The sequence below is a fragment of the Tinamus guttatus genome, unplaced genomic scaffold (genome assembly GCF_059628265.1).
Source record: "Tinamus guttatus ecotype Peru unplaced genomic scaffold, ASM5962826v1 Tinamus_guttatus_pri_ptg000336l, whole genome shotgun sequence".
In the NCBI taxonomy this organism is placed as follows: Eukaryota; Metazoa; Chordata; class Aves; order Tinamiformes; family Tinamidae; genus Tinamus; species Tinamus guttatus.
In genome coordinates, this window is record NW_028288870.1 from 145,394 (window position 1) to 170,721 (window position 25,328).

General features: G+C 42.5%; 1 protein-coding gene across 1 annotated transcript in view; it reads left to right on the plus strand.

Annotated features, from left to right (window-relative positions):
* PEX7 (peroxisomal biogenesis factor 7) overlaps nucleotides 1-24,585 on the plus strand; it is a 41,730-nt gene extending 17,145 nt beyond the window's left edge. Inside the window, exons 7-10 of the mRNA XM_088529681.1 lie at nucleotides 304-417; nucleotides 3,294-3,349; nucleotides 16,003-16,102; nucleotides 24,400-24,585. Coding sequence (XP_088385807.1) covers nucleotides 304-417; nucleotides 3,294-3,349; nucleotides 16,003-16,102; nucleotides 24,400-24,468 — 339 coding nt within the window. The 3' untranslated portion in view covers nucleotides 24,469-24,585. The remainder of the gene's footprint in view (nucleotides 1-303; nucleotides 418-3,293; nucleotides 3,350-16,002; nucleotides 16,103-24,399) is intronic.
* Nucleotides 24,586-25,328: the final 743 nt, after the last annotated feature.

Here is a 25,328-nt window from a genome sequence, read left to right on the forward strand (position 1 = left end):
ATCTTTTCTTTTTATATGGCAATAAAAAATGTCTAGCTGCTTGTTACTTTCATTCACTAACTTCGTCTCCAGAAGAGTGTTGTTCCAAGAAGTAAATGGCACCTGGGGTTTGGGTTAGTGTTTCGCATAGCACACTGTAGTGAGGACTCTGTTCTCTTTAATTAACATAATGGGGACCTCATTTATGATTTATTCATCAGTGTTGTTTCATTTATTTAACTTCAGTAGTCAATATTGCATGATCTGGATCTTGACAATTTAGTAGCTATTTGTGCTAATGTCTGTGTTGTTTCAAATCATCAGAACTTGCTGGTGACAGGAGCAGTTGACTGTAGTTTGAAAGGATGGGACTTGCGGAACATCCGTCAACCGGTGTTCGTCTTGCTTGGTCACACCTATGCTATCAGAAGAGTGAAAGTAAGTTGTATTTTGTCCACCATAGCCCATCATTGAATTATTATGCCAGCTTGCCAGGAAATCCGCAATATTTTATGTAACCTGGTAGCTAGGAAGAGAGCAATAAGCACTCAAGATTTTAGATGTCATATTGATTGCTTTGGGAAATCTTCAGTTCAGCACAGGAAAACATTTTGATATTTAGCAGTTTGCTAAGGGTCAAAGAAAATGTCATGATCAAAGGCAGTATGTTTGTTCCTCTGGAGAATTCTATAGGTTGAGAAGTAAACAGGAGGTTTGCTTTTGGGAAGTTTGGGCCTTTCAGACTGGGCCTGTTCAGCCTCCCCTTCAGGCTCCCTCTCCCTGCAGTGTGGGGGGATCTTATCAGTGTGTATAGATGATGCAGGGATGTAAAGAAAACAGAGCCAGACTGTTCACTTGCGCCCAGATACAGGATAAGAGGCAATGTGCACAAACTGAAATGCAGAAAATTCCATTTAAACATAAGAAAAAAACTTTTTTCAATGTGACCGTGGTCAAAACACTGGACGAAGCTGCCCAGAGAGGTTATAGAGTCTCTGTCCCTGAGATAGTCAAAATCTGACTGGACATGGCCCTGAGGAATCTGTTCTTTTTGACCCTGCTTTGGCCAGCTGTGATGGGCTCAGTGGTTCTCACCGGTCCCTTCTAACCTCAGCAGTTCAGTGATTCTGAGCTAATGCTCTCCCAACAGCTAAAGATACAGTCTGAGAGAAACGGGTAACAGGAGGTGCCCAGCTTCACGTACTCTTTCTAACAAGCATCTGCTATTGCCTCTGTGGGAATCAGAATACTGGGCAGGATAGAGCAGAGCACTGCTCTGGTGAAGAAGGGCTTTTCTTATACAGCCTCACCAGAAATTTCCAGTTTTGGCCCATAATGCTCCCTCTTCGGATATGTCTCAGAACAAACAAAACAATTGTTAAGCAGAAGCCAGAGGTAAAAGTTTTTTTCCACGCCCAGCTTTGAAGTCAGTTCAGTAAGTGATTTTAAGGAGATAGTGGGGATGCCTTATATGTATACATAGCTGCTGGTTCAAGTTAGACTAGCCCCTGGGGACATAAGATGAAAAAAGGTGGTGTGGCTGGCCAGTTAGCTTGGTTGCTATCTAAATACAAGCCTGCCCTCTTAACCACTGCATCTTCCCTTCCCCATGTTGTGCTAACACTAGCAATTGTAAATCCATGTAGCTGGCTCAGCTCATTGCTGTGTCTGAAAATCCTGTGACTAGTTTCTGCATGGATCATGAAGCTGACTCATGTCATTGCTGAAGTGCCACATGCTTGCAAGCCCTGACACAAGGGAGGAAGCAGGAACACACAGCCTGAAGCAGAAGGGAAGCCCACTGCTCTTGGCAGCAGTTCAGACTTAAATTAGCTTAGCCAGCCCTGAAATCACTCTTTGGTTGTCTAGTTTTCTGTGCCCCTTTCAGTTCACCAGGTCAGGGGCTGGCAGGGATTCTACCCAATGATGTGTTGTCAGGATTCTTGTGGATTTGTCATGGTGTTTCCCTGCACTGCAGGATGGTGTAAGTATACTGAGATCATCTAGAGTCCTTTTCAGGGGATTTTGGCATTGGTGCATTTTAATGCCTCATGTTCTTTGCTGACTTTGGTCTCATATACTGAGTAGACTCAAACACTGACTACAGTCTTTGAGTCTACTTAAAAAGAATCTTGAAAGAGTGATCTGTGACATACTGAAGGTCAGACTGGGTGATAAGTTGGTCTCCTTTGTTTATATAAAATTGGTGAAAGGGTCATCATAATACTTTGCAATTTAAGGGAACAGAGTGTTTAAATAGTCATTTTGTTTGTAAAGAAAGTAGAATGCACAAATCCCTTTAACTTGTGTATGTAGCACTCCTAGGTATTTAGTTAGAGTGGTTTAGGTAAGATACTGGCTTACTTACGCTTAATGATGCTACTGACAGAGCTCTGAGGATAAAGAAGCAAAGAGAGAGGATATGGGAAATACACTATTGATTTACATAAATCAGCTTCCTCCTGTTTATTATTTATGTTTCCAAGGTGCAGAATAAAAAAGAAAAGTGTTTTGTTGTGTTTTTCTTTCTTCTGCAGAAAAATAGAGCAAATCTAGGGAATTTAGAAGGTAAGTCAGCAGAGTTAGTAATGATTAAGAATTGCTTTGCAAGTAAGCTCTGTGTCTGTAGGAACTCAAAACAGATCTTCATCTTATCCTAGTTTGAGTTTTTCTTGGACTTGCTGGTTTACTTGGTAGTTTTGTAGGAACTGAGGTTTTCATTGCTGTTTGTTCTCTTTGATTTGATGTTTCAGGATCAGGAAAGCAAAAGGATGAAAATTGTTTTCTTCCTTACTGGAAATGCTTGTAAAGTTTTACAATAGTGAATTTGTGAGGTTCAACTTTTCAACTTAACTCAAATTTTCCCATTCCCTTAAGTAAATGCAGAATTCAGGCACATAGAATTGATGCCAATAAAATATATACTACATCTCTGTAGTACAGCTCAATTTAAGTGCATCCCAACAACTGAGCTTGAAAAATAAACTGGTCATACAGCTTTACTGAAACTTTCTTTATATAATGACATTATACTCAGATTGTCATCCAGAAGCAGAATTTAATGGCTGTTTATATGACTGTAATAAACTGCAGAGTTACTTAAGTCAGACACAGTCAGGATCCCACAGAACATTCCCTGTAGTTAGTCACGTGGTGGTTAAATTTGTTTTATTGAAGTAGCTTGTTCTGTTGTGGCCTGAAACGGGCACCCGGATGGTTTAACTAATTAAATTTTGGTAACTACTCACAAGAAATCTCTAAATATGTTCATAATGTTTATACTTTAAAAGCCTTTCTGTTTTGTTTTCTTACAGTTTTCACCATTCCATGCTACCTTATTGGCCTCTTGCTCCTATGATTTTACTGTAAGGTACAGTAAGCTTTTTATTGCATAAAACCAGTAATCTACATTAGTGGTTGATCTCTCTTCATGTGGCAGTTCTAGAGTGGACATGCTGAGCTGCAGATAATGTTGCTCTCAGGTGTTTCCTTGCTTTGAGCTGTGCTGCAAGTGCTGGGGTTAAAGGCTGAGGCCAGCTCAGTCACCCCTCTGAACGATACCTGCTCCAACAGACAGTTCTGTAAGCCCTGCCCGTCATCCTGCTGACTGTGTCCGTGTCCAGCTACCATAGTCTCTGATAAGGAGGTAATAGCCTCTTAAATGAATATAGTTGAGTGACTTAATACAAGTTTCTGGAATTCATTTTTTATTTAAACCTTTAATGAATGGTTTTCATCCTGCGCATATCTGAGGAAGCTTTAGTATTGTTCCACAGTACGTGTGCTGAAGTTGTTCAGCAAGTTCCCCTCACTGTCAAGCAAATCTTACACTGCTACACAAGATTTCATGATTGAGCTGATTTGATAGAGGTCAGACTTCATACTAAGACTTCTCTAGGATATACAGTGTGAAGCACATTCCTGAATATTTGTTACATGCTTTGATCTACATTTTAGTCTTATATAACATGACTGAATTTGGTAGGCAGTAAGTTTATAAACAGGAGAAAGAAACCCCCTTGCCTAAGCTTGCCTCCACAAGCAACAGCAAAGTTATCCCACTTGCCCAAATCATCCCAGTTATTGCCACTGCTGGTTACATCCTAAGTGATCTGAGAGCAAACACAGAAGGGTTCTGTTTTCTAAAGGAAACCTTCTTGAGACCGCAACACAGGTAGTAAGCAACACTGTATGTGCACTATACCAGTTTTGCTTTAAAATACTAGCTGTCTATCTACAGCTGATCTGCACCTTTCCAAGCTCAGACTCTCAGTGCCTGTGTGTGTGTCTCAATAGTAAATGCCATAATATAATGTATAATTGCAATATGAACTTAGTCTTCTTTGCATCATAGGAATCCTGTATGCTTTGAAAAAACCTTTTTCAAAGACTGGTGCAAGCTGGAGTGCTCCCTTTTTACCTGGACTCTTGATCCAGACTAGTGGTAGTTTTACTTGTCCATGAAGAGTTTCTGAACCTGATGCACGAGGAAAAAAAATGTTACAAATTTCTTAGTTCACTGACTTGAAAGACCCAGTCCCTATCATCTTGGCTTTTACATGAGTTTTTATTGTTTGACGGATGAACCAAGTTACCTCCTTCTCTCTGTTTTTGACAAGTGTGTCATCTCAAAACCAGCTGATAAGCTTATTGGAAATACCAGCAGAAAGGATAGACACAGTTTTCACCCCCCCAAAAAAAGTATTTGGAAATAAATGCCTGGAGCTATGGGTTAGACATATGAAAAATGCTTAAGTTTCAGGGACTGATGTTGCATTCTTTCCTGGGGAAGGATGCAAAACTCCCCAGTTCAAATTTAAACTGAGGGGAAAGCAAATCTCTGAACTAGTAGAAAATCTCACTGGATCATCTCCCTTGCCCTGCTCGCAGTGCTTTGCCTAGTGCAGCCCGAGGTCCCCTTGGCCACCTTGCCCCAGGGTCACACTGCTGCCTCGTGGTCTTGCCCCCAAGGGCACAGTGCTCCCCTGCGGTCAGACCGTTGTCCAGCAGCTCTCCCAGGCCCATTTGTGCAGACCTGCTCTCCAGCAGGTCGCCCTGCAGCTTGTCCTGGGGCTGGAGTTGCACCTCCCTCGTCGTGCAGCGCTTTGCACTTGCCTTTGAGCTCCGTGAGCCTCCTCGTCGCTCGCCTCCGTAACCTGGCCAGCTCCCTCTGCGGGGCAGCACGGTGAACGGGTGCACCCTGTCCCTCCACGTGCACCCCTGATGAGCAAGGGGAACAATGTTGAAGCCTGCATTGACCCCTGGGCTGCACCGTTAGCCTATTTACATTGTAAAGCAGCTTTCATGTGGGAGTAATGGTTTTATTACATGTAAAATCCCACACCCCGAGCCATTAAGATAAATTAAATGATTAGATAAAAACAAAAATCAGATTTCCTGCAGCAAGTATATTACTGCTTTGCCCTAGGCAACACAAGTACCAAAGTGTTTTGTTATGCATTAGACAGTAGAGCTCTGGAAGCCACAACTCAATTTCCTATGTTCAAAATTCAAAACGTGTGCTCTCAATGTGAAACAAATTAACCAGGAATACAGCATTAATCACTGAAGTTGTCATACTTAAATCAGTTCTATTGTTCCCATTAGTATGCATTTACAGTACTGAATTTGTAATTTTAGTATGTTTATTTCTTTGTGGAGTTTTCTGCTAAGACTGTGCACCTGTTCTGGTTTCTCAATCCCATTCCTCTTTTATAAACTTTAATGTTTGTTAACCTCCAATCTCTCTTTTTTTTTTTTTTCCCTGTCTTTATCAGATAGTAGAAGTAAAAGAGTTTTCAATTGAAAAGTTGTGCTCAGATATCTTCAGATATCTTTTTAAAAAGCCCAGCATGGGGTTATTATCTGTTATCTGATGCCTGGGCCTAGGCAGCACCTCTGTAAGACTGTCTGCACCTGATCTCTAGCTATGATGCCAGCTGAAAGACCTTAGCCTCTCTCACGGTAGTTGCATTTAGGAGTTCCCCTGATTGCGGAGCAGGCTGTTAATGTCGTGGTCGGTAATGACGTGCTTTGAGCCTGAAGATAAGCAGAACTTGTTCACAAGACTCGCGTGCTCAGCTGTAGCCTGGGAGTGGATTACAGCATGTGGGACTCTTGTGGCCACACGCGTCCCTTGGCTGCTTCCCTTGCATAGGCAAGAGAAGTGGCCCGTTTTGCAGTGCTTGCTCTGTGCCTGGGCTGGTGCCTGCTGGAAGCCTAGGGGCAGGAGGTGCCTCTCAGCTGCCCTGCTGGTGAGCTCGATGCCAGCCCGGGCCCGCGTGCTGGCGAATCAGGCACCTGCAACACCCTGCCTCGCGCTTGCCCTTCCGCGCCCGCCGCAGCTTGGATGTGGACGGGGATGCAGGGAATGCAGCAGTGAGGGCAGGAGGAAGCTGCGGGAATAGGGCAGTTAATGGATACGGAGAGATCAGTAGGTATCCGAGCGTGATGGAGAAGGACTTGCGGTCAGGGTAGCGCCAGGAGTGCTATGCTAGGAAGGAGGAGCTGGGAAGGCTGGGAATCAAGCCAGCCCTCCTTCTTCCATTACATTAAGATACACTATCTTGTGATGGGAACTTCTGGAGGCTGAGAAGTTGCTGCCAGGGAGGACTGACTTCTGGAAGCCTTTGCTGCCAGCAGGTTTTTTGCTGTGTCCTGATTAGGGGCACCTGCAGCTCCTTGCTTCAAGTGGGGGCTCAGCAGGCACTGATCAATTCTCGAAGTATGGGAGAGGGGCTGATTCAATTACAATTGGCATGTAGCTGTGATTGGCTCCGCAGATTTCTGAGCATTGACCGTAAAAAATTCCAGGACGGGTCGCTGTAAATGAAGTTTGATTGAGTCGTCTGGGGATGTCAAACAGCCATGCAGCCATGCAGCCATGCAGCCTAGGGGGCAGCTGTGTAACTGGCACCCAGAGTGCGTCGCCCCCAGAGTGCGGGGCTGCAAAGCTCTGCTCTAGGCACCGTGGGGCTGCTGGAGCCAGCAGTGGTGGTGGTGACATGCCCCCCTGTCCAGGAGGCTGTGCAGACACTGCTGTGACTTGTCCACTTCTCAGAACGTGGCTTTTTTTCTGCTGTCTGTAGGGGCCGTAGTGTTAGTGACAGGGGTGGCTGTGAATGTAGTGACAGTGGCTGCATGGGTCTGGAGGCCCAAGCAATGTATTCCTCAATTCCGAGAGGATCCTGTGAGCAGGAGAAACATCCTCAGGTGCCAGTACCTGGCTGCATGGCTGGTGTCAGAGTTTGGCTCTGTCCTTGCCGCCGCAGGGCGCCCTTTGGGGCAGTGAGCGTGGTGAGGCGGGCAGGAGTATCCCTGCTGGTGGGGCGTGCTGGCCTGGAGCAGGGCACGTCGAGCTAGGTCCATGGGAGAAGTGGAGAGGAGAGGTGGCGTGGGGCACGGGGAGGAGGCGTCTGGGGAGCAGCAGTGTCAGGGCCCTTTCGCTCTCCCTGTGGAAGCAGCATGGTGCATCGGTAAGGGAACCAGCGGGAATTAGCATTCCTTGGGCAGTGGCAGAGCTATGGCTGCATAGGGGTTATAGAGACACGTGGGACAGCTTGACTGGCGGGCTGCACTAGACCAGGTTCCTCAGAGAAGATGGGAAGCTGAGGAGGAAATGGTAAATCAGTGAGATTATCACTGCAGTCAGCTCTCTGAATTTTCATGCTTTGCATGGAGTCGTTCCTTTCAAAAGTCATGCCTTTCCCTTATGGATTAGAAGTGGATGGTGAGTTTCTATAATACCTGTCACCTGTTGGGGCATGTCATTGTTTCAGTAAAACATGTCAGTGCTTTAGAGTCTTTTCCTACACTCATTGCTATCCTCTTGCTTATTGCACTGAGGAGTAGTGTCTTGCCAGTGATACCCACATTCCTTGGTTGGTGCCAGAAGCCTGAAAGTGCAAGTGCTATGCTCTCCACACATCTAAACTTACAGAGTGCTGTAGCAGCATTCTGTCTTATATAAAGTGTTTAATTTCATTTATGCTTGTAGAATACTGCACAGGGGTCTGTGGGCGTTATTTATGTGATCTTACGTAGCATTTTTTACTGATACAGTGCCAGCTAGTTTGCAGAGTATGATTTCTCAGAAGGTTTCTTGGTCCAAAATAAAATAAAAAGGATTGGCTTCTTCCAGGGACCTTGTCTGAGCAGTAAGATTAATAAAGAGTAAGAAACTGCTGATGCATTAAAATGATTTTATTGTGTCCTCATACTCTCCCCATTTTTGACACCAAGTGTATGTCCTTCAGATCTGACAATAATGCACTTTATGTAGAGAAATCTAGTACAATTTTAGCTCTTACATTTAATCTGTGAGAACTGTTGCTGGAGGTGGAGAGAGTTCCTAGATTAGGTACTGTGACGTCTGGAAATGAAAACCATGCAAACCTTTTCAGAAAATACTATTTTTTAACTCTAGGCATTATTTTTCTGTCCAAGCAATTACTTGCTCTGACCAGTGGCAGAAGGATTATAGTTGAAGAGATAGAGATTTTTTTTAACACTATTACTTGCTGGCTTTGGCATTGGAAGGCCAAGTGAAAGTCTTCAGAAAAGACAGCACAAGCAAAATACACTATATAACGAGAAGAAGTGGCCACCACAGCACTTCTGTAGCATCTCTTCTAAAGAAGAGATGCTGTCTGATAATGTTACAACTCTAGCAGGAGCACATACACGTACGTGTGCATGCACACACTCAGCTTTCCACTCCACTGCCACTGCTTTGTCCTTCAGTCTGCTCCTAGTTCCCACATTTCCTTGACTGTTGCCACAGGTCAGCATAGCTCCAACAGCTTATTTGCTTGGGTTTCTCACTTGGCCCGTCATGTATTGCGGCTTCAGCAGCGTGGTGAATGTCAGGTAAGTAACATAGCAGTATAATGTTGCTTGAATAAACTTGTTTAGGATTTTTTTGTGAGGGAAATGCAGCCAGACTAGTTACACTCCCCTCATGAAGTCTAATGTGACAACAAAATGCATTTTTGATTCAGGGGAGAATCAAATGTATAAAATTCCGAAGGTCCCTGGTATCTGTTTGATTCTTACTTCTCCTTATCCCTTTCATATCAACAAATGACTGTTCTGAAAAGGCTCAAGGAGCCCATAAAGGAAAGAATATAGGAGTGTAAATTCACAGCAATGACTAGATCTTGAAAGTGAGACTATTAGAAAAAAAATATAAGAAAGTATGCACATGCTATCTGTTCCTCAGATAGCTGGTAATTCTACACTAGGTTCAGTCCTGACATTTTATAATTGTATATCTGTATTTTGACATCAATCCTCAGACCTTGTTGTCAGTTTAAATGAGTAAGTTAGTAATTTGTAGAGCAATATGACAGCACATCCTTTAAAAATACATTAATTGGTACAAGCAGGACTCCTAAAATAACAACTTAGTTACGATACTGTCCTCTGGTTTTTAAGCAATTCTGTTTGAACCTCAAATTGTGTATAAGAACATAGAGCAGAGAATTGAATACAGCTTATTTTACTTAATCTCTACAATCTTAAAAGGTATTGCAGTTTTATAATTAAACAAAAAAGACCTCCTAGTGAGACGAGATGACAATACTGCAATGTAAGGAACAGAGTTTTTGTTTCGGATATGTTCATAAACTTTATCAAAATGCTGTTTGAAAGGCTTTCAGTGTCAGTTCTCACTGCAATCGTTATTTTATATTTCTGGACTCTCTTAGTATATAAAATAGCCTCAGTGCATTAGGTGAGACAGTGCTCACCAAAATCTAAACAGAAAATTTGATAAATTAAAGAACTCCACTAAGCTGGTATCAGGCCAGATCTTGAAATATATTCACAAGAGCTTACCTCTCAGTTTGCCTGACACATTTATTATTGAAAGTCTTTCTATACTATACATCATTTCTGTGATATGATTCATGACATGCTATACATCATCTCTGTGTTATGCTTCCCTTCATCTAACTATCTATTGCTCTGAACATGTTCAGTGACTTAAATCACAAAGAAGATTTCAGAACTTCTGGAATAATAGTGGTTATAAAAGGAACTGTTTTTCCACTTTGGCTAATTATCTTTGTCTTCTTTTTTTTTTTCTTTAGCCTAGGAAAAAAGTGTTTTTAATTTGTTCATTTTTAAATACAAAATGACTTTTTAATCTAAATAAATACTTTTCAATGGCATTTTCCAGAGTGAAACTGAAAATTCTGCAGCAGAAGGACTTACTGATTTGAGTGTCTAAGTTGATGGTAGCTCCTGCAGCATTATAAAAGGTCTTCTAGATAGTTAAGATGCTGTAGGCAAAAATGTGGGCATTACATTTGATGTTTTGAAAGTAACCTGGTTCAAAATGGTTTCCTAATGGTTAATGTAATTCAGTTATGATTTAGCTGTTTTCTGAAACTTACTTAAGAGTCAGTAAAAATTATTCATATACCACAGTCTAAAGCATATCTGTTCTTTCATATATTTCCTTATGGAATTAAAAGAAGAATTGCAGTGTTGAAGTAAGTATGTATTTTGGCATATAAATGTATGTCCAAGTTCTCATATTTTATTAATTCATTGACATTTTCCTTCCTGCAACTCCTTTTTTTTTTTTTTTAATAAGTATTATGAGATGGGATTTGTCTTAAAATTAGGAAAATATTGTCCGTAGAAGATGTTTACCAAGTAGTTCAATCTCATAAACAGAATGGCATCTTTCATCTGTGAAAACAAAATTCTGGTGCTATGAGTAGCAATATTGAAAGGTTTATGGTTGGAATCGGTCTTGAAAGTCTTTTCCAACCATAATCATTCCATGGTTCTAAGATAACATTGTTGAAAAATTATAATGATGTGGTGGTATATGGTTTTTTTTCTTCATTTCTCTTTATTAAGAGGCCTGTTTCTCTAAGCATTATTAAATAATAGTAATTAATAATTACAAGCAGTGAAGATTCACCTGTGGCAGTATATAAATAATTTACTTACGGGAAGTGGATTTTTTTTTTTTTTTTTTGCTTCCAAATAACCTCTTTTACTTTTTTGTTGTGTAGCTGCAATTTTTCAGCTTGTCACATGTGTAAATCTTTCTGTATGAAATTTATTCTTTATGAAAGACAGAGCTAGTGTTTTTATGGCCACATGAAGAAACAGAAGTTTTGAGAGGGAGTACACACACTTGCAGCGTTTTGTGTGCCAGTGACACCCCTTTCTGTATCTCTAGGTCATCCAACTTACCATTTTTAGCCATCATGCCTCTTCCAGGATTTGATGAAGAGTAGGGCATGAGTCAAAGAGGTGACCTGAAGCTCCAAGCCAAGCTACAACTGGATTATTAAGGGATGGGAGAATTTAAAAACTAGAAGCTCTGATAAGACCATGCAGGTCCCTGAGTTAAGGTTTGGCATCCTCTTTTATATAATTCATAGGTTGGGGAGAAATCAGGGAGTGAAGAGTAAGCAGAATAATTTTGGCCGTCATACACAATAATTTAATTGCAGCTATCAGCAGCAATGAGGCTGTCATTACGTGTAATTGTCTGGAAGACTGTTAATGCTGTGCAGCAGCCAGCTCATAGGGGTGCATAGCTTTGTGCCCTCAAGATTAAAGTCGCATGTGATGCTGCATCTTGGGCTGCACCTTGTACTGGCTTGAAGCTAAAAGTACCAGAGAAGTCATTTACCCATTTAAATGGAGTTTCTCACTTGCATTTCTCAAGTCAGATTGAAGTTTTCAGTGATGAAGAATATCTTTGTCTTGGTAGGGTACTGTGTTTTTAGGACCCCCTGTTTCCACTTTAGGATCTTTTGATGGTGCCTTAATGCAATAGTGATACAATAGTTTCTCAGACTGGTTTTAAACATGCTGGAGGGGAGAATTATGCTTAAATCTCTTATTTGAAAGAGATTGTTAAAGATACTAGCAAGCCTTATGAATTTGAAAAATCTTTAAAAGCAGAAGTGATATTTGAAGTCCAGTAATGAGTTTTCTTAAAAGTTATCCCATACTGCATGGTAGCTGAAGAATTGAAATAAACATATCTTGTAGTCTGCTGCTCTACTGTATAGAAAAATGTCTTAATTGGATTTTGTTGTCATAACATCAACTCAAACATGTAGCAAGGGAAGCCGGGGCTTCAGTTAGAGCAAGGGCCTGTACTTGTGAAAGCGATGTGCTTTGTTTCCCCATGCAGAAAAATAGGAGATGAACTAAATATGAAGTTAGCATTTCAACAATAATTGCTTTAAAGTACTTAAGTTGAGTCCCTACAGAAGAACTGTGCTGTTGGAGGAAACTCAAAAATAAAACCTGTTTCAAAATTACCTTTTTGGATCTTCTTCCTTCTGATTTGGCCCTCGAGCAATTCTTCCACTTTTCTTTGATGCTTCTGGGAGATGATGCTTTGAATAAAGGCTTTCCTCCATACCTGAGCTACTTCATAATATTGAGATTTTAGTGAAATTATCCTGTAATGAAATAATCTCCTAAGGATATTACTGTGGAAGTAATTGGATGTCTCCAGTTACTGCCTGAAGTAACAGCATTGCCCTGAGTTGGGGTATATTCAGGAAGTAATTTGACACGAAGTTCTGGTCAAAAAGAAGCACTTTTAGTTTGCAGGAGCAACTTGTTCTTTAAAGGTAGCTAGCTTTGAGTGGGATTAGAAAATGGGAGCAGTGTGCAAGGAAATCAGCATGTGATTAGCTGGTTTGTGTCCCCTCAAAAATGCAGGGTAGGAAGAAACCTGCTCTATGAAACCTATAAACAGTAGTAAAGCTTTCCTACTTGAGTATTTGTCACAACACTTTGCTTTCTCCCCCGAAGGAAATGGGTTCAGAGAGCTGCATTCTTTGTGTTTCCATCTCTCCATTTCCTTGAGTAATACTGGCACCTGTTGAAAATGTAACTCTTTGGTAGGTTGTAGTCTAAGTTCCTTAAGATTGTACAGCTGTAATGCAAATACGTGGTAGAGAGACCCAAAGCATTATGTTAACTAAAGACACTGTGAATTCACCACTTGCTTGGCTTGCTGGCTAGCTGATCAGCATGCAGGAATAGCACTTGTGTTGTGCTGTGTTGTGCAGCTACTACACTGGCACGTGAAACCCTACGTGCTGCCTTTTGCACAACCTGGGGTTAAGAGATGTGGCAGCTAAGAGTAGAATGGGAAGGAGGACACGGCTGGGAGAAGGGAAGGAGAAGCTCTGCTTAGTGTTGGAAGGAGTGTTTTGGTAGGGGAACACAGGAGATAAAGCAAGATTGTGTCTTGCTATGGTATTGCTGTGGGAGGGACAAAGTACAGAATCCATAGGAAGCCAGACCTGTTCTCTTCATAGAATCATAGAATGCTTAAGGTTGGAAGGGACCTCTAGAGGTCATCTAGTCCAACCCCTGCACACGCAGGATCACCTAGAGCACGTGGCAGGACTGTGTCCATGCGGGTTTTGAAGATCTTCAGAGATGGAGACTCCACAACATGTCTTGGCAACCTGTTCCAGTGCTCTGTCACCCTCACTGTCAAGGAATTTTTCCTTAAGCTCCTGCGGAACTTTCGGTGCTTCAGTTTCCGTCCGTTTCCTCTAGTTCTGTCAGCGGCCACCACTGAAAAGAGGCCAGCACCATCCTCCTCACTGCCTCCCTTGAGGTACTTATAGACACTGATCAGGTCCCCTCTCAGCCTTCTCTTCTCCAGGCTGAACAGGCCCAGCTCCCTCAGCCTCTCCTCACAGGGCAGATGTTCCAGGCCCCTGATCATCCTTGTAGCCCTGCACTGGACTCTCTCCAGCAGCTCCACATCCCTCTTGTACTGTGGGGCCCAGAACTGGACACAGTACTCCAGATGCGGCCTCACCAGGGCTGAGTAGAGAGAGTAGAGGTTCATTTAATGCCTCATTAAGAATAAACAGTCGATTTACAATGTACATGTACATACAGTGCTTTTGGAGTACATGGAAAATGAATAATAACCTGCTAGTAAAAGTGAGTTTGGACTAGCAGAAGAAAAGGTGAACCTACATTGCTTTTAACAGCTTTCTCTAGAAGGTGTTCAAGCAAACGCGCTCAGCGGCAGGTTGTGTGGTGTCTGCAGGGTCAGTGCAGGTGGCACTGCGGTTAACAGGGGGAGAGGTGCCGTTCCATCTTGGTGGCCTGTCTGTGACTGCCCAGGAGGTACAGACCTGCCATGGACCCTACAAGTGTAAGTGGTTGTCTAGCCCCTGTGGAAGGTCATGCTGCCCCACGTTTAGATCCCCTTGACGTGGCGCAAGTGCGAGCGTTTGTGCAGTGAACGTGTCCCCGTTGGCTGTACAGCTGTGCTGCGGGCTGAGGGGAATTGCTGCGCTGTGCTGCAAGGCTTCAAAACGCGCAAAGGCACAATGCTGTTGTCTCCTAGGTTTGGAAGGTGACCAGCAAATGATATTTTTTCACTACGCACTGCAGTAAGTTGCTGTCAGAGCTGCTGCTAACCCAGTGTAAACCTTTCGTTCTTTCAGTAATGAGCATTTGTAAACCAAAGCAAAGGCTCCAGGCACAACACTGTATGTGGACTTCCATTGAGCTGTACCACTCTTAAACTGAAGGCTTCTTCTGACTTCACGCAAACATGGCTTTATTCTACAGGCACCAAATTGCCTTATTCTGTTTTAAAAATTGATCACAAAGTCTTTTTTTTTTTTAAGCTTCTATTCATACACATCTGGAATTGTCTCCTTAATCTTAATTTTCAGTTATGTAGATGTGTCTTTTGAAAAGAGATGGCAGAGGGCTAATATGGTAAGAAGGGTGGCGCTATTTTTTATGAATAAAAACATGTGTTTCTTTGCCATCATATGAACAGATGTGTGAAGATGGAAGTGCTGAGGTGGTCTTGTTCTTTGCTGCTGTCAAGTTAGTTGTTTATCTTAGATCTCAGGTACTAGGAAGAAGTTAAGAGGGTTGTTGCTATGGCATAGCCATTGTGCTGATATCACCCTGCTCATTTATTAAGGAAATAACATCTACACATTAACCAAACTAACCCTTTTGTCTGCAGTGTTTGCTGTTTTACCTGAATTGGCTCTTTGAATATACAGTGTTTTTCAGTGTAGGTGGTCTGATAACACACAGTTCTTGTTAATTATTCTCACTCTCCTCAATGGGAGTAGGGCAAAGAGACCTCCAGAGGGTATGGTGTAATTGGTATGGAAAAACTAAAGCATGATTGACCATGGTGAGAAAATATGAAATGCAGAGAATGTGGTTACATCTGCCCGGTCACAACATGCCATGTGCTCTGCAGCCTGTGGGCTTCTCAGTAAGCTGTCCTGTACAACCAAAATGAGAAATAAAATCTTGGTTTTGTGTGTTTTCATTACAATATGGTATTTTGTCAGTGCACACCTATCCGAATGTTCTTTTCCTCAATGCATTTTTCATAATTGAGATTTCTCATACCTTATACTTTCATCTTGCATTTTACCAATTTACCTTGTTGTTAACTGCACTACTGAACATTGCATCTGCTTGGACAATAGGGAGAAGTAGAGCACTTCAGGAATCTATTTTCAAGCATTTATATCAACTGAACTTAGAAAGAAAAATTTATTTTTGAAATATAAGTTATTGGAATTAACAAGTAATGCCACAGACCTTTGTAATAAAAGCATATAATTAAATTATAAAAGTATATTTTGTTTTACAGAAGCAGTGTCTCAAATCTGAAAGGAAGAGTGACCAATATCTATAAATGAACTCAAAATTTTCAGTAAACAACCATGTCATAGGGAGCAATACCAAAAAGTGAGACAAAACCCATAAATTGTGCCAACAGCTTTCAGGGATAAAAAGATGGTTTTGCCCAGTGAGATTTGATTTATGCAAATCAGCAGATGGCTTTGCAGGAATTTGATTAATTGTATTTCCTAAGTGGATGAGTTTGCTTTTTAAAATATCCTGGCAGCAGCAGATTTGTCAATATTCTGCATTATGTTTTAAGAATGGCCTTTCAATTACTTTAATTGTGGTTTGTTTGATTTTTCTCTCTCTCCCTCTCACACTCTGTTTCTCTAGATTTTGGGACTTTTCCAAGCCTAACCCTTTGCTGGAAACTGTTGAGCATCATACAGAATTTACATGTGGACTAGATTTGAGCCTTCACAACTGTGGTCAGGTAAGAGGTGATGAATTTACTTTGCCTATTACAGGGATCCTGAAGAAGAGCCACAGGACTGCAGAAAGCCTCTGGGGATGAGCTGGCTGAGTGAACAACATTTTAGGCCCACATTTATTTATAAAATATTTGGGTTGGGCAGAAGAGGAGGACAGGACAGACAGAATTGCAGAATCAGACAGTTGAGAGCCATGGTGAACACAGGGAAAGTGAGGTAGTTTTGTTCTGGAAGGAAGAAAAAGAGGGAAGAGTTTAAAATGCCAAGCGGAGATGCAGAGCTTTGCCTCACCTACTTAAGAAGGTGAGTAAAACATTGCGGGTGTCACACTTGGTTCTTAGGCCTAGTTGTCATAATAACAACAGTAGAGGAAAACACTTAATATCTAATTAAAATTATAAAAGTTCCAGCTGTTAATGTGAATGGGTGGCATCCATTTCAGCAGACCAGGCACACTGATTTGTGTACTAGTTTGGGTGGGATTCTCTTCTATCTGTTTGGACCCAGTTATCTTTGCTTCTGTGTTTTGTTTTTGAAACAAAGAATTTTTGGTTTTGCTTTTTTTTTTTTCCAGGAAAAAAAAAAGGTAGGAAGAAGCTAAAAATAAAGTTAATTATTTGCTTTAAAAACAGCATGCTTATGTTTTCATGCAGGAAGCTCTGTCTCTGTATTACCTTCAGCTCATCCGGTATTTAATGTGCCACAGGTATCATTCTCATCTACATTCTGCCTAATTCATAGTGATTTTAATTCTTTATTGTAAATAAAAATGACGTGCAATATTTACTATTCCAACTAAGCAAAGATAATAAAACCATATTAATTTCCGCTATTGATCAAAAGACACAGGAGGAAGGTGTCGGTTTGGCAAAGTACTTAGCTCGATGCATTTGGAGACATTCTTGGCATGGCAGCAGCTGGCAGAGGCCCTGAGCTGCCCGCTCACTCCTTCCCCTGCTTCTGCTGCCCGCAACGCGCTGCAGGGGCTGCTCATGAGGCCATGCTGAGAACCATGAAGGGAACTTGTAGGGCTGAAAAGCATCTGGAGTTATTTCTCATTGGGGCAGGGCAAGAGTAGCTTCAAGACAGTTGAATTTCTGACTAAGCAGAAGCCAGAATGAGCTGCAGGAATAGTGTAGGGGTTTAGGACATTACAGTGCTACCTCACAACATGCACTGAGCCCAGTTAAGCTTTCCATGCAGTTGGTGTCAGCTTTGCCATGGATCTGAACAAGGCAAAAAGAAGGATTTTCCTTTTTTTTTTTTTTTTTTCCCTCCTTTTTAATGAGGAGCTGATTACACCTTAGCTCCAAGCCTGTTGAAAAAGATCACTGTGTGTTACAGAGTGGGTCTCAGCGAATGTTGTTTCTGACTGGCTACGTAAGACTTCTTTTTGTGTGATAGATCTGACAGACTGAGAGTTGCTGCTAAATGGATGTTATCTTCCTTTGTAACTACAGCGTATGGAATGGCTTTCTTGGAACAAGGCTGGATAAATATACTCATTGATGATGGAAAACGAATGCAAAGAAAACAGCTGAATATGCAAATGTATGTTGGGAGGAAAAAAAAACAGAAAGAAAGAAAAGAAAATTATAGTGTATATACCTGCCAGCATTAGGGCATTCATGCATCCAGGGACCTTTTTTTTTTTTTTTTTTTTGCTTCCACACATAGAAAAAATCTACAAATCCTGTGCTGGATTTAATTCCTGGGTACTGCTCTCTAAATCTAAGGTACATATCCAAAATAGTTTATGCATGTGTGACTCCCAGGCAGAAGTTTGGCATCTGCAACAACTGTAATACTCCCCTGGAATTTTACGTATTTATGTATGTATGCTGTACTATTGTATGCTGATTTAATGTATTGCAAGGCTTAGATATCACAGCACTGAAAAATGTACGTGTTATATTTAAAAACTAATCAAACTAAAAACCTCACAACAGAATCGGGCTATAATAATAAGGTAAAGAATGAATATCTGCTGAAGACGCCGGTTGGAGTCCTTGCAACCTTTACGTGGCTTCTACTTTGAGTCTTGCACTTAGGGAGGAATAACCCCAGACACCAGTACAGGCTGGGGACCGACCTTCTGGAGAGCAGCTCTGCAGAGAAAGACCCGGGTGTCATGGTGGACAACAAGTTGACCATGAGGCAGCAGTGTGCCCTCATGGCCAAGAAAGCCAATGGGATCCTGGGGTGCATTAAGAAGAGGGTCTCCAGCAGGTCGCGGGAGGTGATCCTGCCCCTCTACTCAGCCCTGGTGAGGCCGCATCTGGAATATTGTGTCCAGTTCTGGGCTCCACAGTACAAGAGGGATGTGGAGCTGCTGGAGAGAGTCCAGCGCAGGGCTACAAGGATGATCAGGGGCCTGGAACATCTGCCCTGTGAGGGGAGGCTGAGGGAGCTGGGCCTGTTCAGCCTGGAGAAGAGAAGGCTGAGAGGGGACCTGATCAGTGTCTATAAGTACCTCAAGGGAGGCAGTGAGGAGGATGGTGCTGGCCTCTTTTCAGTGGTGGCCACTGACAGAACTAGAGGAAATGGCCAGAAACTGAAGCACCAAAAGTTCCACAGGAACTCAAGGAAAAATTTCTTAACAGTGAGGGTGACAGAGCACTGGAACAGGCTGCCCAGAGAGGTTGTGGAGTCTTCTTCTCTGGAGATCTTCAAAACCCGCTTGGATGCAGTCCTGTGCCACGTGCTGTAGGTGACCCTGCGCGTGCAGGGGAGTTGGACTAGATGACCTCTAGAGGTCTCTTTCAACCTTAAGCATTCTATGATTCTATGATTCAAAAATCCCAACAAGGACTATTTGTCCAAAATATTTTCCTGTTCCCAGTATGTATCACAGAATCACAGAATGGTAGAGGTAGGAAGAGACTTCTAGAGATCATTTACTCCAACCCTCCTGCTCCAGCAGGCACACCCAGAGCATGTGGCACAGGGTGGCGTCCAGGTGGGTTTGGAAGATCTCCAGAGAAGGAGACTCCACAGCCTCTGTGGACAGCCTGTTCCAGGGCTCTGTCACCCTCACAGGAAAGAAGTTCTTCCTCACGTGGAGATGGAACTTCCTGTGTTTATATTTGTATCCATTACCCCTTGTCGCTGGCTACCATAGAGAAGAGTTTGGCCCCATCCTCCCTACATTCACCCCTCGGGTATTTGTACATACTGGTCAGACAGGCCCAGCTCGCTTAGTCTTTCCTCATATAGCAGATGCTCCAGTCCCTTAATCATCTTTGTAGTTATCCACTGGACCCTCTGTAGAAGCTCAATGTCCCTCTTTTACTGGGGAGCCCAGAACTGCACCCAATACTCCAGGTGCGGCCTCACCAGAACTGAGCAGAGGGGCAGGATCCGCTCCCTCGACCTGTTGGCAACACTCCTCCTGATGCAGGCCAGGATCCCATTGGCCTTCTTGGCTGTGAGGGCACACTGCTGCTTCATGGTTAACCTGTTGTCAACCAGGATTCCCAAATCCCTCTCTGCAGAGCTGCTTTCCAGCAGGTCAACCCCTCATCTGTGCTGGGGTTGCCAGGGAACATGTGCGTTTGCCTTCATGTCTGCTCCCTGTCAAGACCTGTTACTCAGCTGCATTTATTCTTCTCCTTCATGTGTTTGTATGATTTGTGATTTCATTGTATGCTTTATAAGGAGCTGTGACTTGAGATTTGTCTGATTCTCTCTGCAATGTGTGCAGGATATTATGTTCATAACGGACAAGCTATTCATTTATAGGCAAATTGAGTACTGTTCTGGTCATCTTATTTTGCTTTCATTCTTAACGATATTTTTATGGTTTTCTATCTAGGTGATATTTTGGGGGGCTGTGCCAAATGAACCTAAGCACTTTTCAAATATCTTTCATAGGTCAAGAAAAAGCAATCTCTGCTCTTGGAAAGGAGTTCAAATTAGATACCCAGATTAATTAACCGATTTAGGGTTTACAAGACATTTGCATGGGATCGGTTGAAGTTTGAACAGAATCCGTAGACAGAGCATAAGTACCTGCAAGCAAGCTGCTTCTGGTGCAGCCCCACTGAGGGGAGGCAATGAACAGGAGACTTGCCTGGTCATACGGGATGGACCCCATTTGTATCAAGTGATTTGGCAGGCAAACTTCATGTTTCCTCTAGCCCTTTGTATGGCTGTGCTTCCTCACATAGATACTCCAACAAAATAGATTATTTTGCACAGAACTGATTTTTCTTATTTCTTCCAAGTGCTGGGAACTCTGTAATGTATCAACGTGAGAAAGGGCATGGCCTGAATTCCCCTGTGCTGCGTTCGGAGACAGCGGTGGCTGTTATTGCCACATGATACCAAATAGGGTGGGAACGGTGATGCTAACGTAGTAGCCCTGCCACAAGCCTTGTGCTCCTTGTGGCCCAGCATAACTGGCTCCCCTTGCTTCTCCCACAGCTGCAGGGGGAGGCCCTCTCTGCGCCACAGCCCGGCCTCGCACCGGGCCCGAGGCGGGTGAATCGAGCAGAGCTGCCTGCTTTGTAGTGTCGCTCAAAGCCTGCTGCTATCCCAGGAGGAGGACTGTCCTGTGGACATTGTGAGCCTTCCTAGGGCATCAGGATCACGGAAGTTTTAAAAGCCATTATTTTTCATTAGGTGGAAGCAGGCCGTAGCCAGACTGTACACTCTTGAGCTGTATTCCCTGAAGGTAACTGAAATCTAGTTAAAAATTCTTGCAGCTTCACTGAGTCATTTTTGATCACCTTTTAGGCCCGTGCAAACACCCCACTAGCTGTGCCAGCACAGCAAACAGGGCAGGAGAGGGCTGGTTAAGTTGGCTTAACCAGCGCAGCCAAATATAAATGCAGACAGTCTCTTCAGTGGGAACTGTTCTGCTGTGTATTTTGCTCTTTGCCTAAATTAATCGTGCTCCCCTCCTCCATTCCAGAAGAGTTAACTGTCTTTTGTCAAAGCAGAGTTATGTCTTGTGGAAACGTGCAGAAAATCAGCAACCCATCGTTTGCCTACTTGTTCTTATCTTTTGCACAGAATTGCTAAGGAACGGGTAGTTTCTACCCAGCTGTTGCAGCTGTCGCACTGCTATCGACTGTATTTCACTGTCTGTACCTCTTTTTCATCTCTCCTTGTAGTCCTTCCCCAGGATGGTACTAAAAGTTATGCACTTAGTGATCCTTTAGGATAAAAAACTGTACAATGTCCGTTCTCATATTTTCAGGGTGGATTTTTGCTTGGAAAGATTGGATTTCATCTCCTGCAAATGTTACCATTAATGCAATTCAAACACCTTTGGAGTTGGAGGGGCAAAAGGAGATGGTGTTTTTTACTGTCACTTAAATGTGTGTTCTTTTGAGACATTTAAAATGAGACTTCTGGTGGATAAGTCACAACCAGCTCTTCATGAGTAATGGCCATCCATGAGTATTTCACCCTTATCAATGGAAGTCCCATCCTAAGGTGTTTGGAAATGTTGCTGAGGCAACAGAGCTGAGTGACACCAAGATACTCCTGGATAGACTCTGAGTTGAAAAGACTGAATATACTGCAGCTGAAGTGGGCTGCACACTCTTCTGGTTAAAACCCTCATAGAGGAGTTACCAAACTTGACGTTTTAAATTATTCTTTTGAATATATTTCATTACTGTTTGGCTGTGGGCTTTTTTACAGCTTCAGATATCGGGAAAAAAATAGGTACTAACTTGGAAGTTTTATTTTCTTGCTCCTTGTGAGCAGTGGAGACAGAATGTCGTCCAGGTAATTGCCCTAGACTGAACGGCTTGCCCTCGGGTGCTGCAAAAGGTCTAAGTCTATTGCAGAGCAAGATCCTTGTGATGAATAGGAAGCACAGGGCCTGTCAGAGAAGTAAATAAGTTAGTGAGTCAATGGAATTTATCAATGTCTTTGATAAATTAACAGATATTGATATTAAATCAGTTGGGGGAAAGCATCATTATAATCTAGGACAAGGTTAAACACTTAAGTAGAATATGGGATAGCTGTTTATTTAAGTTACACTATGACATCCAGCTTCCTAAGATGATTATTTTTTGGATTGTGCAGTAGCTGCTTGACATCCACTTTGTGGTTCTGTTTCAGTCACTTGTGTTTTGGGCAGTAGTGCTCCATGAGGTACTCCAAAGTGGTTTCTAACCACTGTATATAAGTTGTTGCCGGCTGTCACATTCATAGCCTGCAGTTGACCCCTTCCCCTTACAGTCCCTGCGGTGTTTGGGAGAAGGCCTCGGTATGACTTGCTACCTGGGGTGCTCTTTTGTCTGCGTCCATCCCAGCACAGAGCTGCTCCAGTTCTAATGCTGGTTCTTGCTGTGGTAGCACATTGTCCCATAAATACCAGTTGCCCTTCTCTGCATATGTATTTTCATCGAGTTTCTGATACCAGTCTTCTGTTACAGCCTTCCTGTGCCACAGGAAAATTTGAGAGAGTATTACTTGGTGTCGCTCTATTTTCCTTCTGTTAACTGGTTATATTTTCATCTTTCATGTGCTGTCATAAAGCTGATGAGTTGGGCAAATTATTCTGTGTGATCCTTTCCAACTCTCTTTTAATAACCCCTATTTCGTTTTAACGTTGCTAGATTAAATGGTTCCATAACTATATTTGTTCAGAGCCTGCTTCAGGATGCTAATTAAATTTTAACAGGTGGGAATTCCCGTGAGATTTTTTCCAACTGTCAGTGTTTCTTGATTCTGCAGGAAAGTAGAAAGTATTGCCTATAGAAAAAAAAAATGCTAGTGCAGAGCTATGAAGAGTATAAAATACTTTGTGTTTTGTGATTGCAGGTTCCTACACAGAGTGCACTGGAGAACTCGTGTTTTAGTTCTTGAATGTTTTGGGGGAGCTGCAGTGCAGCAGGGTGTTACATCAAACAGTGCTCTGTTATGTTGTATGAATAGACAGTGCATGTCATCAAGAGATTTGGGGGCCATTTAGAGGTATATGGCAAGTAGTTCAAATAACTTAGTAAAACCAGCTAAGGAAGCAATAAAAATGAATAATAGTGCAGTATAGTAAACACAAAATGGGCTAATTATAGGCTGAAATCAAATATTGAAGTTGGATTTCCAAATTTTTAGTATGCAGCTGTTCATTCTGGCTCTAGAAGAGAACAGGAATTGCACTCTGAAGCAGGAGGTTGCTTGTTGTGTAGCTTCTTGTGCGCTGCTGCTTTTGTGCAATCCCAACTGGAAGGGGCATTGGCAAGATGCTTGTTCCAAGATGAATTCATCCAGATTGTTGTCATGTATATGTGGGACTCATCAACTTTTTCTCTTTAGCTCTTCTCTTTCCTCTTCCCTTTGCCTTAGCTTTTGTGTCTCCCAGTGTTCTGTAAATATAAGTTAGAGCTTGTTTATTTGAGTAATTGTCAGTGCAGTTAACCCTTTTTTATTTGTTACAGATTCTTAAGTGCATCATTGAATCTAAAGCATTTTGCAGTCTACTGTTATGTAGTAGACAGAATCTTACTGTTTCTTAAAATCTTTTTATGCTGTAGAATCAGAATAGCTTTCTTTTTTGTGTGATTTAAGGTATGAACCTGCACCTAAAATAGAGTTTGTGCCAATTGGGCAAAAATCAGTAATGCTGAAATCAGCTGCTCTTTTCGTAAGATGCCCTTGTAGCGAGTGGCATCTCTTTCTTCCTGGGCTACTGGAGTCTGATCCGTGCGTGAGGCCAACCCCACCGACACTCAGGTGCCTTCCTCTGTCGGCAGCAGTGCATGCCTGGCAAACAGGCATCTGTGTATCTCAACGAAAGGCAGTGCAGCCACCTCATGGGTTCTCTGAGCAACGCTAAATTTAAGCCTTAATTCTTCCAGAAACTTGCTGCATCGTCTTAATCAACTTTGGTTTCTCATTTCCTCATCTTTCCTTCAGGAAAATGCTTATAATAAATTCCTCTAACTCTGTGAGTGTAAGAAAGTTTGCTTTTATTGTGATGTGTCTAGATGCCACGGAGGTGAACAGGTCCTGAGAAAAAAAGCATCATGGCTCTGTGAAGACAAGACAAGTAATGGGACATGGGCTTTTGTGTCCTTCCTTCACCCCACCTTTTCCTGCTTTTCCCACGGCTGGCAATAAGAAATGGAAGTTCCTGTGCACCTCAGTGAAATTTAGGGAGCAATTTAAAAAAAGACACATTACTACATAATTTTGAAGCATTGTAAATGGGAGTGCCAACCAACATTAACCTCTGCATATCCAAGAATTCCTTCTGCTTCTTTTTTTTTTTTTTTTTTTTTTTTCCCCAAACTCCATTTTCAAGGGCTCTAAGCAATCTGTGTTTGCTTTGTAGGTGGTGGACTGTGCTTGGGATGAATTAGTCAAGATCTATACACCATCATGCCTGGCAGGTGCTGTATAGAGCCAAGGAGAAGACCTGGCACAGTGGGAATCCTCCGGTCCAGCCAGACTTGCACTGAGTGTATCAGTTGTGTCACTAATCCTCATGGCCCTTTTAAAGCAAATGACTGTTTTTTAACTGAAAACGTTAAGCACCTGGGAATTTGGACTTGCTCCGCTCTACAGGGAGCGCTGGAGTCAGCAGGATGCTCAGCAGCCGCCGCGCGGCCCAGGTGGGGGTTAGCTGCTGTCCTCGGAGCAGAGTCACCAAGCTCATCCTGAGCCCATGATCTGGCCGGTGGTGAGAGAGGAGCGCTGAATTTTCTTGATCCTTATTAAGAATAAAAGTAACTGGCAGTTTATTTTTAGGTAATTGTCACTGTAAAAATAAAAACAGTAATAAAAAAGTGTCTTCTCACTGGAAGATACTATAATGGCAACAAAGACTTGTATCACTCAGATTAGTATTGCTAAGCTTTGCTGTGACTCACATTGCGTTGTTGTCTTGTGCAACATGACCAATACTCTACTGTCTATGGACAGTAAATGTCATACTTTACAGCCAGCTGATTCCTTTGACCTTTTTGACTGCTGCCTCACAAAGATGGTAAAGATATTCTTTTTTTTTTAATTTGGCTCCTCTTGAGTAAAACACTTGATGAAGTCTAACAGAAAGCTACTCTGTTGATGGAAAATATGCTTAGGGAGAATACCTGCAAAACTTGCTGGATCAAAATCCTTAAGATTTAGAGATAGGAGTATCGTGTATTTTCTTCAGCTTGTTCCATGTTTCTCATTAGGAGGTTTATCCTGCCGGGTAGCGGAGACCCGTGCCTCTGTGCACAGGAGCCGTGGCAGGAATGGCAGTGTGTGCCGGCCGAG